Source organism: Rhinopithecus roxellana, chromosome 11 (genome assembly GCF_007565055.1).
Source record: "Rhinopithecus roxellana isolate Shanxi Qingling chromosome 11, ASM756505v1, whole genome shotgun sequence".
Classification (NCBI taxonomy): Eukaryota; Metazoa; Chordata; class Mammalia; order Primates; family Cercopithecidae; genus Rhinopithecus; species Rhinopithecus roxellana.
This window is the reverse complement of record NC_044559.1, coordinates 35,226,777-35,240,509: the sequence shown is the minus strand read 5'-3', so window position 1 is coordinate 35,240,509 and position 13,733 is coordinate 35,226,777. Positions and strand designations below refer to the sequence as shown.

The following is a 13,733-nucleotide window of genomic DNA, read 5'->3' as shown; positions in this document are numbered from 1 at the left end:
TACTGAAGAGGAACAGAAGTGTGATCAGAGGCTGGCTTTAAGCCTTGCCATGCATCATTAAAAGCTCTGGTGTTCAGTTCATACTACCAAAGTTAGCTCAAACGTTTTAAATAATTCATTTCATTACGGATTACCTGATCAACAGTGTACTTGGCAATACAAACTTCCCCCTTAACAGGAATATAGTCTTTTTCATTCATATTTGCATATGTTTCTTTTAAGCTGGCAGAGAGTTGTTTCATGTATTCTAAAACTTCTGAAGAATATAACTGCACATAGAAGTCCCCTGGGTGTTTGAATTCGGTAACTGTACCCTTTCAAAGATAAAAAAAAAAAAAAAAAAAAAAAAAGGAATAATTCCTAAGGCACAAAAGGAAACATCAATTTCTTCAAGCTTTGTAACTGAGATACAAACAGCATTGTAGATAGTTTTTGCGATGTTTATTAGTTTAATCAGATATGTTTTGTAGCTACCACATGAACTCAAAAGCAGGAAACAAGAGAACAAATACAGTTCTCTGGATCTCTGTCTATGGAGATTGAAGAATAACAAATACCTTTATTTCCATGGTTTTCTGGAGTTGTAGACTTCTCAAATCAGAAAACATTATTCTCTCAGCCCAAATGGCTATTTCCTTAGTAACTCCAAGTGGACAGTCACTCTGGTTTGAAAAATACCACAGAAGCGAGTTACTTAAAAGCACATGTTTCAATGATTCTATGGCCACTACACGCCGGAACCGCAACCACAATATCCTGACTCTTCGGCTTGAATAAAAGAACATAGAAATAGGGAAGGCCTCCAAGAGTCACTGAAACCCACTGTCCACAGGCAGTGTGCACAGCACTGGGGATAACCCAAGAATAAGGCCATGCGGGTGAAGAGAAGGATGACTTTATTTTTAGAAAATGAAAGTGGTGGTGGTAGAGGTTATTATTTTAAATCTGCACTTGTTAATGCTTTCTGTAAGAATGAATACTTGAAGTCACCTTTTTTAAAGTAGATGCTAGAAGCAGCTAAAGAAAGCTAAAAATTATTCATAAATATGAGTTGGACGTGACAGATGTTTTTCAGATTACAAATAATTCAGCCCATGTTGTTGTCTAAATGAGGAACTGCTATCAGAAAGCCTCCTTAGATAACCAGGCCCTATTAGAGTACAGCACATAAAGCTAAAACCTGTGCCCGCAGAGGCTAAAGAGACTCTTTAATCCACATGATTTTACACTGAGATACTACCACATCCTTTTTGAGAAAAAGATTAAGTAATTTTCAAAAACCCCTGATTGTATCACTATGGTGTACATATTTAAATAGGAAACTTACTTTTAAATATTGATAAAATGCAGAAATAAGCCCAAACTATCTCACATCCTCTTAACTCAATAAAGAGGAGTCATTCAAAATTTAAAGACAAAGTATACCATACCTTATTGTTTACCTCCACATCCTTTGTTTCAATAGATGATTTATTATCTTCAAGTTTGTGGAAACTGCAATAAAGCAACAGATTACAATATTTATACTATACAGGCAATTAACATAGGGGCTATCAATCACAATTACGGTAAATTCTCAACGAACAAAATCCTGAAAGAGCAAAACAGCTTCTTCCAGAATCACAGTGGTAACGTCAGACTCCCCACTGCTGGCTATACAGTGGTCCACACCCTGTGTGTGCATAGGTGTGCTTCTTCCAAAAGCCACCTAATCAGACAGAGACTGAGAGTGAGAGAGTATCTTCAAGCCTCAGTTTTCTTATCTGTAAAATGGAGATAATTCCCGGCTGGGTGTGGTGGCTCACGCCTGTAATCCCAGCACTCTGGGAGGCTGAGGTGGGTGGATCACCAGGATCGAGACCATCCTGGCTAACATGGTGAAACCCCATCTCTACTAAAAATACAAAAAATTAGCCGGGCACGGTGGCGGGTGCCTGTAGTCCCAGCTACACGGGAGGCTGAGGCAGGAGAATGGCGTGAACCCAGGAGGCTGAGCTTGCAGTGAGCCGACATCGCCCCACTGCACTACAGCCTGGGCAACAGAGCAAGACTCTGTCTCAAAAAAAAAAAAAAAAAAAAAAGAAAGAGGTAATTCCCTACATTACTTACACAGAATTTTGAGGTCATATGTTAAACTGTTTTGTAAAACTGGTAAATGCCATGTAAGTACAATTTATGTATTTACAAATAAAAACACAACTCAAGAGGCAGTTAAGAGTTCTAAACTTACTAAGATCCAGGAAAGTACACATGATGAAAATAAGGCATTCTAAAGCTCTAAACATTAAAGAAAAACTCTTTCAAGGTTATAAATCTTCACATGTACTACCCAGTAAAACAATACACATGAAAATTAAGTTCACAGAGCTGTTCACTTCAGATTTGTACACTTCATTATAGAGCTTAAAAAAAAGGGCCGGGCGCGGTGGCTCAAGCCTGTAATCCCAGCACTTTGGGAGGCCGAGACGGGCGGATCACGAGGTCAGGAGATCGAGACCATCCTGGCTAACACAGTGAAACCCCGTCTCTACTAAAAATACAAAAACTAGCCGGGCGAGGTGGCGGGCGCCTGTAGTCCCAGCTACTCGGGAGGCTGAGGCAGGAGAATGGCGTAAACCCGGGAGGCGGAGCTTGCAGTGAGCTGAGATCCGGCCACTGCACTCCAGTCCGGGCGACAGAGCGAGACTCCGCCTCAAAAAAAAAAAAAAAAAAAAAAAAAAAAAAAAAAAAAAAGTAACTTCTACTTGGTTGTGGTCTGCTGAACTATTGGATGCTTATTGTATCAGAAAAAGACCTTATACATAATCCATAATGAATAAAAAGACCATAAATCCTTACTTTGGCTGAACAGGCTTGCACACGATGCTGTGTGCAGACCAGTCTCTTCTCTGACATGCTGTGGAACAATAGTAGGTCTGCTTGCACTGAGAGCACCTCAGCGATCCTAGAGAACATCACCCACAAAATAGTTCAGATGAAGATCAAGACATTCTCAAGGTCCACACTTGATCAAATACTCTATTAACCATGGCAAGAAGACTATCTGAAGAGAATTGTGCTATTTAGGATTAAGTATTCAGATTATACTTTTAAACTCTCAGAATACAGAGAAAAAAGGCCTACAAAGATTTAAAAAAGGGAGATCAGACTGGGACATATAACTGAGTTTCCTAAAAATAGACCTCAGAATACATGTTATAAAAGCAGCAAGCAGCCAGGTGCAGTGGCTCACGCCTGTAATCCCAGCACTTTGGGAGGCCGAGGCAGGCAGATCACTTGAGGTCAGGAGTTCGAGACCAGAATGACCAACATGGTGAAACCCCCGTCTCTACTGAAAATACAAAAATTAGCCGGGCACGGTGGAGGCACTTGTAATCCCAGCTATTGGGGAGGCTGAGGCAGAAGAACCTCTCGAACCCAGGAGGCAGAGGTTGCAGTGAGCTGAGATTATACCACTGTACTCCAGCCTGCGTGGTAACAGAGCGAGACTCTAGTCTTTAAAAAAAAAAAGAAAGAAAAGAAAAGAAAGCAGCAAGCAATGGTGCAAAACGTGCAATGGCTCACGCCTGTAATCCCAGCACTTTGGGAGATCAAGGTGGGGGGATTACTTGAGGTCAGGAGTTTGAGACCAGCCTGGCCAACAATGGTGAAATCCCGTCTCTACAGAAATTAAAAAAAAATAAGCCAGGTGTGGTGGTGCACACCTGTACTTGGGAGGCTGAGGCAGGAGAATCACTTGAACCCAGGAGGCAGAGGTTACAGTGAGGCAAGATCAAGCAAAGTAAACAAAACTTTCCTGTAGTGAAAACAGACTTGTACAAGTGACTGAAATGGCTGCGTATCATGAGAAAAACAACAAAAAACAATGAGAATCACATCTAGAAAAACCCAGGGAGATTTTGAAACAAAGAATTTTTTTTAAAAACCCTATCAGTGTTCATGCTAAAGAAACAGGTTATCTAAAAAACAAAAACAACAAAAAAAAACCCACAAAGAAGTAACCACCAACCCAGTCTGGCCTCAAATGCTTCCACACTAAAACTTAAAAAAAAAAAAGTTACATATCCAAATAGCCAGTAATAAACAGAAAAAAACTGCTCAAGATCACTGATCACGAGAGCACTGCAAATTTAACTGTAAACTGGTAAATGCCATGCAAGTAAGACTTATGTACTGAAAAATTATAACTCAAGAGGCATATGACAATTCCAACTTATCCACGAAAAGGGTTATAAAAACACAAACACCAAACGTGGACGAGGATGTGGAATAACCAGAACTCCCTCCCAGGGGGAATAGAAAATGGGACAATACCTTGGAAATGGTTTGGTAGCTTCTTAAACAGTTAAACATACACCTACCCTTTGACTCAGCCATTCTGTGTCTACCTGTGCACCCACAATAAATGAAAACGTTATGTCCACACAAACATTTGTACAAAAACGTTGAGAGAGCTCTATTCCTAACAGGCAAAAGCTGGACACAGCCAAAACGTTCATCAATAGGAGAACAGTTCAACCATGGTATAACCATACAATGATACTAGTCAGCAATAAACAAAAAATAATGGTGCGTGCAACAGCATGGATTAACCTCAAAAGTATTATTGTATATGAAATAACCTTGATACTAAAGAGTCCATGCTGTGTGATTCCACTTAAGCGAAATTCTATGACAGGCAAAATTAATTCATGATTAGAAAACCAATGGTTGCTTCTCAGAAGTAGGGACCGGGATGGGACATGAGAAAACTTCCTGAGGAGACAGAAACATCCTATATTATGACAAGGATGTAAGTCTGTGCATTTCAATGCATGTGAGCTTCCCCTAAAAAAAACTGAGGAAAACGTCCACTGAGGAAGCAGGAAGAATGGGAAGGGATGGGTGAAGAGGAACGGCAGGATGCTGACAGTGGCTGAGGCTGAGATGGATGTGTGGCATGGGGACACTGTTCTAACCACACTTAATGTTTATCATCTGCCACAATAAAAATGATTTTCAAATATGTAGAAGAATTCAGACACCTAAGAACAATATGCTTACCAAACAGGCCACAGCGATGGCAAGTTGTGGACCGAAGAGGAGGTCCTGAGGAGGTAAAGAGCCCTGGATTACTTATGGACAAGGAATTCTCGACCAACTTGTTTAGTTTTTTTGATTTTGCAGGACGCACATTATTTCCAGGCTTCTATTAAGAACAGAGAAGAGCAATGTTAGAATTTGGCAATAACTTTTCCATTTAAATATTAGATTTGGGACTAGATAAGATCAAGTAGATGTACTTTTCCTTATTCCTTCTATTAAGGTAAACTAAAATTCTGAACTTATATATAAAACAAACATAAGGTGACTGTGAAAGTGGGAGAGGAGGAGGTGGGCTGACTGGCAACCTGGAGACCCAAAGAACGACATGGCAGTAAGGTGTCTGGGTTCTCTTTTTGCCTCATATATACCAGACTGGGTGCTGGAGAAGCCAGCAACTCAGAAACACCAGAAGGCAGAGATGATAAAAACTCCAACAAGAAAAGCCCGACTCTCTAGCTGGGTGTGGTGGCGGGCACCTGCAGTCCCAGCTACTTCCGAGGCTGAGGCAGGAGGAACAGTGGAGCCCAGGAGCTCAAGGTTGTAGCAAGCTACGATAGTGCCTGTGAATGGCCACTGCACTCCAGCCTGGCCAACATAGTGAGACCCTCATTATTTTAAAAACCTGCTCTGTCTAGCCAAAGGACTAGGAAAAAAAGGCAGACCAGAAAGACAGAAAACTTAACATTAACTGCTCTACTCCAAACACCACAGACAAAACTGTGGCCCCACTCCCACCCACAGAGGGAGAGTGTGGGGCCAAGATTTCCACCCTCACCAGGCTACAATGAGGTGCCCCAACCTGCTCACAAGTATGGTATCAGAGAAGGCCAACAGAATAGGGTGCCAGCACTTCATCCCCGAAGCGGAAGGATGACATCCCTGCCTATGGAGACCACATGGCGAACCTGGATTTCCACCTGGCAGCAACGAGGTGCCCCCATGCCCACCAACGTGGTGTCAGGAAAGGCCTAGTGGAGAGTCCGAACTTTCCACCACAATTCAATACAAACTAGTCCCTCCTAACACCGTCTCTTTCAGTCGGCCCTCTCTCCACGCGTGTCACTAGAGACCAGATGGGGAGCTGTAATGAGGCACTCACCACTGTCAGCCAGAAAGCAATCATTTGAGGCCTCCTGTGAAGCTGGAACTCCCATCCTCACCCAAAAGAAAGAGCTCCCCAGTTGAATATCAGAGGCCGAGTAGGGAACCTGGACATATACCCGCAACCTGGCAGTAACAAACCAGCAGCCAGAGCAGTGTCGGAGGAAGCCAGCTAAGACAGGAAGTTTAAATAAGATAGAGGCCGGGTGTGGTAGGTCACGCCTGTAAACCCAGCACTTTGGGAGGCTGAGGTGTGCAGACGAGTTCAGATCAGGCCATGAGTTCAAGATCAGCCTGGCCAATATGGCGAAACCCCATTGCTACTAAAAAATACAAAAATCAGACAGGCATGGTGGCACATGCCCATAATCCCCGCTACTCAGGAAGCTGAGGCACGATGATCGCTTGAACCCAGGAGGTGGCGGCTGCAGTGAGCTAAGATCATGCCACTGTACTCCAGCCTGGGCAACAGAGTGAGATTCTGAATCAAGAAAAAAAAGTCTCATAATACCCAAGATATCCCAGTTTCAATAGAATTCAATAGACAATAACTCACTGCACCAAGAATCAGGAAGATCACAAATGAATGCTGGAATAAAAAAAAAAAATCAAGCACCCAACATCAACATGACAAAAACATTTATCTATAAAGATTTTAAGGTAGTCATCAATACGTTAACAAGCAATTACGAATAGGCTTGAAACAAATGAATAGAGTCTCCCTAAAGAAATAAAAGATATAAAGAACCAAATGGGTATTTTAAAACTGAAAAGTATAACCAAAATACAAAACACAATAGCAGGCTCACTAGCATAATGGAGGGAAAAGAGGCAACAATCAGTGAACTTGAAGACAGAACCACAGAAACACCTGATCTGAACAACAGAATGAAAATGAAGTAATAAACGAATAGTCTCAGGGACCTGTGAGACTATAACAAAAGATCTAGCATTTGTGTCTTCAGAAAGGAGAGAGAAAGTAGGGCTGAGAAGTATTCAAAAAATGACTGCTGAGGCCGGGCATGGTGGTGCACGCCTGTAATCCCAGCACTTTGGGAGGTTGAGGCTGGTGGGATCACCTGAGGTCAGGAGTTCGAGACCAGCCTGGCCAACATGGCGAAACGCCATCTCTTCTAAAAATACAAAAATTAGCTGGGTGTGGTGGAGGCCGTCTGTAATCCCAGCTACTTGGGAGGCTGAGACAGGAGAATTGTTTGAACCCAGGAAGCGAAGGTTGCAGTAAGCTGAGATCACGCCACTGCACTCCAGCCCAGGCGACAAGAGTCAAACACTGTTTCAAAAAAAAAAAAAAAAAAAAAAAAGACTGCCAGAAACTTCCAAATTTGGCAGAAGATATAAATTTACTAATTTAAGAGGCTGAGTGAGCCCCAGAGTAAACTGAGACTAAACACCAAGACACATCTTAAAATTCTGAAAATTACAAGCTTGAAAGCAGAAAGAGGAAAAGAATCCCTTACCTGGAAGGCGGGGGGGAGGGGATTTTTAAAAATTCATTCTATTAAGGTAAACTAAAACCCTGAACTTATATATAAAACAAACATAAGATGACTCTGAAAGTAAGAAAGGAGGAGGTGGGCTGACTAGGAACCTGGAGACCCAAAGAGCGACATGGCAGTAAGGCGTCTTTAAAAAGACAGATTTCTCATTAGAGACCATGGAGGCCAGAAGAAAGTGACAAAACATTTTTCAAGTTCTGAAAGAAAACTTATCTGAGAAACTTATCCAAGGAAAATATCCTTTAGGAATGAATGGGAAATCAAGACTTTTCAGATGAAAGAAAATTAAGAGAATTTGTTACCAGCAGCTTTATCCTAAAAGAATGGCTTAAGGAAGTTCTCTAAAGAGAAAAGAAATGATAAAGGCAGGAACACTGAAATAGAGAAGAAAAACAACAGGCCGGGCTCAGTGGCTCATGCCTGTAATCCCAGCACTTTGTGAGTCCGAGGTGGGAGGACTGAGCTCAGTAGTTCGAGACCCGATAAACGAAACATATTAATAAGTACAATAGACTTTCTCCTGTTGAGTGTTCTAAATTATGTTTGAGAGTTTGAACAAACATGATAAACGGTCTGAAGGAGTTGTAAATCTATGAGATAGAATATGTAAGACAAATGGGTGAAGGTAAAGAAATGCACGGGGAGGTTAAGGTGTCTGCACTAAACTCAGATTGGTAAAATGGTAACTGTCATAAGTTGTGTATACATGATGTAGTATGTAGAGCAACCACTGGAAAAGGTATACAAAGACACGCTCTTGAAAACACCAGATAAAAATCAAAATTATAGAAAGTATTCAAGTAACCCACAAGGTGGTAGGAAAAATAAACAGAACAGAAAACAAAACAAATGGCATAAACTCTCAAGTATCAATTACATCAAATGTAAATTGTCTAAGTATACCAACTGAAAGACAGACTGTCCTAGTGAATTAAAAAACATTACCCAAATATATGGTGTCTATAAGAAACTCATTTTATGTATAACAATATAGACCGAAAGTAAAAAGATGGAAAAATATGTAAATGTTAAGATAAATGAGTGACTGTATTAATATCAGATAAAACATTACAGGGAAAGAAAAGTACCAAAGAGAGGGACATTATGATGACAACGAGTCAACCCAACAAGACACGGCAATCCTAAATATGCATGAACCACAGCTGCAAAATATAAAGCCTAACTGAACTGAAAATAAACAACCCAGGATTATAGAGACTTTAATACCTTCTCAACAATTGACATAACGAGATATAAAATCAGCAAGAGGATAGAACTCAACATCACCAATCAACAGGAGCTATTAGATATTTATAGATCGTCTGACCCAACAGACAAGGCACATTCTTTTCAAGTGCCAAGAGAATGTATACCAAGACCACATCCTGAGCCATAAAACAAACCTCAACAAACTTAAAAGAACTGATGTGATTCAGAAGCTGTTCTCTGACCACAATAGACTCAAACCAGTCATCAGTAGCAGAAAAAATACTAATAATCTTCAAACACCCAGAAACTAAAGCACACTTTTAAATAATATGAGTTAAAGATGAAGTTTCGAGATAAATAAAAAGATACACTGGGGCTGGGCAGGGCAACTCAAGCCTGTAATCCCAGTGCTTTGGGAAGCCAAGGTGGGAGGATCACTTGAAGCCAGGAGTTTAAGATCAGCCTGGCAACACAGCAAGACCCCCATCTCTACAGAAAAAAAAAAAAAAAAAAAAAATACCCAGGTGTGGTGGCATACACCTGTGGTCCCAATTACTCCAGGAGGCTCAGCAAGTGGGATTGCTTGAGTCCAGGAGTACAAGGCTGTAGTGAGCTATGATTGTGCCACTACATTCCAGCCTGGATGACATAGGGAGACCTTGTCTTAAAAAACCAACCAACCACCAAAAAGACAAACAAACCCCCCCCCCCCAAACAATGACCAAAAAAATGCCCAAAAGCAGTAGAGACAGTAAACATAAAGAAGAAATTCATTTTAAAAACAGGAATAAAATGAAACAAAGACCTATTTCTTTGGAAAGATCAATAAAACACAAACCTGTAGCGAGACAAACAAGAAAGAAAGAAATTACCAATATCAGGAATAAAATAGGGAACATTACTACAGACACCACTAACACGAAAATACTGGGGACACTTCCACATATAAATTTGACAACGTAGACAAAATGAACAAATTCCTTAAAAAACGCAAATATAATATGAAACAGTTTGAATAGACCTCAATTATCAGTATTAAGGAAACTGAACCATACCTTTAAAACTCCCCCAAAAGAAATCTCCAGGTCCAGATGGTTTTCATTGGAGAATTCTACCAAATGTTTAAAGAATTAACACCAGTTCTATACAATTTCTCTTCCAGCAAACAGAAGAGGGGACACTTCCCAATTCATTTCATGAAACTAATATTACCTTGATACTCAAACCACACAGACAGTATAAAAGAAAATTACAGACCAAAATCTCTCATGAAAACTTATGTAAAAATTCTTATTAAAATATTATCAGATAGAACTCAGCAATACATAAAAATAATTATACACCATGACCAAGCATAGTTCACTTCAGGAATGCAAGGCTGGTTAACCACTCAAAATATCAATGTAATCTACCAAATTAACACACTGAAGGAAAAGAAGTCACTACCATATCAATCAATACAGAAAAAGCATTTGATAAAATTCAACACCTATTCATGATAAAAAGGATCAGAAAAGCAGGACTAGAGAAAACTTCATCAGCTTGATAAAGAACATCTACAAAAACCTACATCTAAACTTAATGGTAAAAGATTGAATGCTTTCTCCCTAAGATTAGAAACAAGGCAAGGTGTCCACTGTCACTCTGATTCAAACCTCGTGTAGAAAGTTCCTACAGTAAATGCAATAAAGCAAGAAAGGAAATCAAAGGCATATACACTGAAAAAGAAAACATAAAACTGTCCCTATTTGCAGATGATATGATTGGCTATGTAGAAAACTGCAAGGGATCTTAAAAGGACTTCAATGGCTGGGCCCAGTGGCTCACGCCTGTAATCCCAAGCACTTTGGGAGGCCAAGGCGGGTGGATCACTTGAGGTCAGGAGTTTGGGACCAGCCTGACCAACATGGTGAAATCCCGTCTCTACTAAAAAATACAAAAATTAGCCAAGTGTGGGGGCACATGCCTATAGTCGCAGCTACTTGGGAGGCTGAAGCAGGAGAATTGCTTGAACCAGGGAGGCAGAGGTTGCAGTGAGCCAAGATAGCAGCCCAGCAGTCCAACCTGGGCAACAAGAGCAAAACTCCATCTCAAAAAAAAAAAAAGAAAAAAAAAAAAAAGATCACAGAAGATAAACATAAAAAACCAATCATATTTCCAGATAATGAACATGGGGACAGAAATACAACAGTATTTACAATTACTCAAAAAAAAAAAAAAATCAAATACTTAAGTGTAAATCTAGCAAAACATGCACAGGACCTGTAAGCTAAAAACTACAAAACGAAAAGAAATCAGAGATCTACATAAAAGGAGAAACACTATGTTCATGGATTGGAAGATTCAACACAGCAAAAATGTCAATAATTCCCCAACTGATATATAGGTTTAATGCAATTCACATGACAATCCCAGCAATATTTTTTGTAGAGATGAGATTATTCTAAACTGCATGTTGGAAGGCAAAGGAATTAGAATAGTTAAAAAAAAAAATTTTAAGAAGATAAATCAAGTGGAAGTAATCACTTTTCCCAATTTCAAAATTTATTACACAGCTCCAGGAATCAAGACTGTGTGGTACTGGAAAGACAGACACATAGATATACAGAAAATGAATAACTTCAACTAGACCAACACAAATATGTCCAACTGAATTTTGGCAAATGTGTGAAAGCAATTCAGTGAAGAGAATTTTCAACAGATGGCACTGGAGCAATTGAACATCCACAGGCAAAAATAAACCTCAACTTAAGTTTCTTAACTTAAAATCTTAAAATTAACTGAAAATGGATCAAAACTTAAATGTAAGAAGTGAAACTATTCGGTGGCTCACGTCTGTAATCCCAGCACTTTGGGAGGCCGAGGCAGGCAGATCATGAGGTCAGGAGATCGACACCATCCTGGCTAACATGATGAAACCCTGTCTCTACTAAAAATACAAAAAAAAAAAAAAAAAAAAAAAAAAAAAAACAATAGCCAGACACGGTGGCAGGCGCCTGTAGTCCCAACTACTTGGGAGGCTGAGGCAGGAGAATGGCGTGAACCCAGGAGGTGAAAGTTGCAGTAAGCCGAGATCATGCCACTGCACTCCAGCCTGGGTGACAGTGCAAGACTCCATCTAAAAAAAAAAAGTAAAACTGCCGGGCGCGGTGGCTCAAGCCTGTAATCCCAGCACTTTGGGAGGCCGAGACGGGTGGATCATGAGGTCAGGAGATCGAGACCATCCCGGCTAGCACGGTGAAACCCCGTCTCTACTAAAAAAATACAGAAGGCTAGCCGGGCGAGGTGGCGGGCGCCTGTAGTCCCGGCCACTCGGGAGGCTGAGGCAGGAGAATGGCGTAAACCCGGGAGGCGGAGCTTGCAGTGAGCTGAGATTCGGCCACTGCACTCCAGCCTGGGCGACAGAGCAAGACTCCGTCTCAAAAAAAAAAAAAAAAAAAAAAAAAAGTAAAACTATCAAATTGTTTGGGGAAAAAATGAACATTTTCAGGATCCAGAGTATCAAAAGCACCAAAAACAATCCATTAAGGAAAAACTTACTTTATTAAGATGAAAAGACAAGCTACAGATTAGGAGAAAATATTTGCAAATCACATACTTGACAAATGACTAATATCTGAAAATTACAAAGAACTTTCAAAACAGTAAAAAAAACTCAGAAAATATATAAAAGACATGAAAACATTTCACTAAAGATGTACAGATGGCAAATAAGCACATGAAAAGATGTTTATCATCAATCATGAGGGAAATGCAAGTTAAACCACAATGAGATAGTACTACACATCTGTGATGAAAATGGGTAGAATAAAAATACTGACATCACCAAATGCCAATGAGGATGCAGAGAAACTGAAGCTCTCATACACCCTTGGTAAGAATGAATGTAAAATGATACCGTCACTCTGGAAAATATTTGGCAGTTTTTTATAAAACAAAGTATGGGACTACTCATCAACCCAGAAATTATACCCTGGACATTTATCCTGGAGCATTAAAAACATGTTCACATAAAATTCTGTACATCAATGGATATAGAGTTTTAGTTTTAAGAGCCAAAAAGTAGAAACAACCCAGGTGTCCTTCAATGGTTAAACAAGTTGTCCATACCATGGACTACTACTCAGCAATAAAAAGGATCGAATGATTGATGCATACAACCTAGATCAATTTCTAGATAATTATGTGAAATGACGAAAGCCAATCCCAAAAGGTTACATACTGTCTGTACGTAGCCTTTTATGTAATATTCTCAAAAATGACAAAATTGTGGAAATATGCTTATCAGTGGCTGCTATGGATTAAGAGGGCAGGGGCAGAAGGAAAAGTGGATTGGCTACACCAGAACATAAGCAACAAGGTATATAAGAGACCCTTGTGGTGATGGAAATGCTCCATATCTTGATGGTGTATCAATAACCCGGTTGTGATACTGTACTATAGTTCTGCAGCATGTTACCATGGGGGAAACAGGCAAAAGACTACACAGGATCCCCATTATTTCTTACAACTGCATGTGAATCTACAATGACCTAAGGAAGTTTTCTTTTTAAAAAATGTACATTAAATAAAAAATGTCTGATCTTGAATGATACCTACAAATTGAACACTTCTTTATTAAATAAATACCAAAACATGTTTAGAATCTTTTACCCAAACAAGCAAACACACAATAAAGTAACTTACAGTATTCACTTCTTTGGGTGGTGAATTACTTTCTACACTTGGTGATGACACTGAGTTTCCTGGGAAGGAAAAACACAATTTTAAACAAAAGCCAAATAATACTTTTTATTGCTAATAATGAAAAATAGTATAATT

The 13,733-nt window shown here is 39.9% G+C and overlaps 1 protein-coding gene across 2 annotated transcripts in view; it reads right to left on the bottom strand.

The window, feature by feature from the left end:
- Positions 1-13,733, bottom strand: part of TDRD1 (tudor domain containing 1) — a 54,225-nt gene that overhangs the window by 28,856 nt on the left and 11,636 nt on the right. For both annotated transcript variants that reach the window (XM_010363212.2, XM_030941010.1), the window contains exons 3-8: positions 13,599-13,657; positions 5,044-5,188; positions 2,839-2,944; positions 1,431-1,494; positions 558-662; positions 135-314 (exon numbers count right to left, since the gene is read on the bottom strand). In XM_010363212.2, the coding sequence (XP_010361514.1) occupies positions 135-314; positions 558-662; positions 1,431-1,494; positions 2,839-2,944; positions 5,044-5,188; positions 13,599-13,657 (659 nt within the window). The remainder of the gene's footprint in view (positions 1-134; positions 315-557; positions 663-1,430; positions 1,495-2,838; positions 2,945-5,043; positions 5,189-13,598; positions 13,658-13,733) is intronic.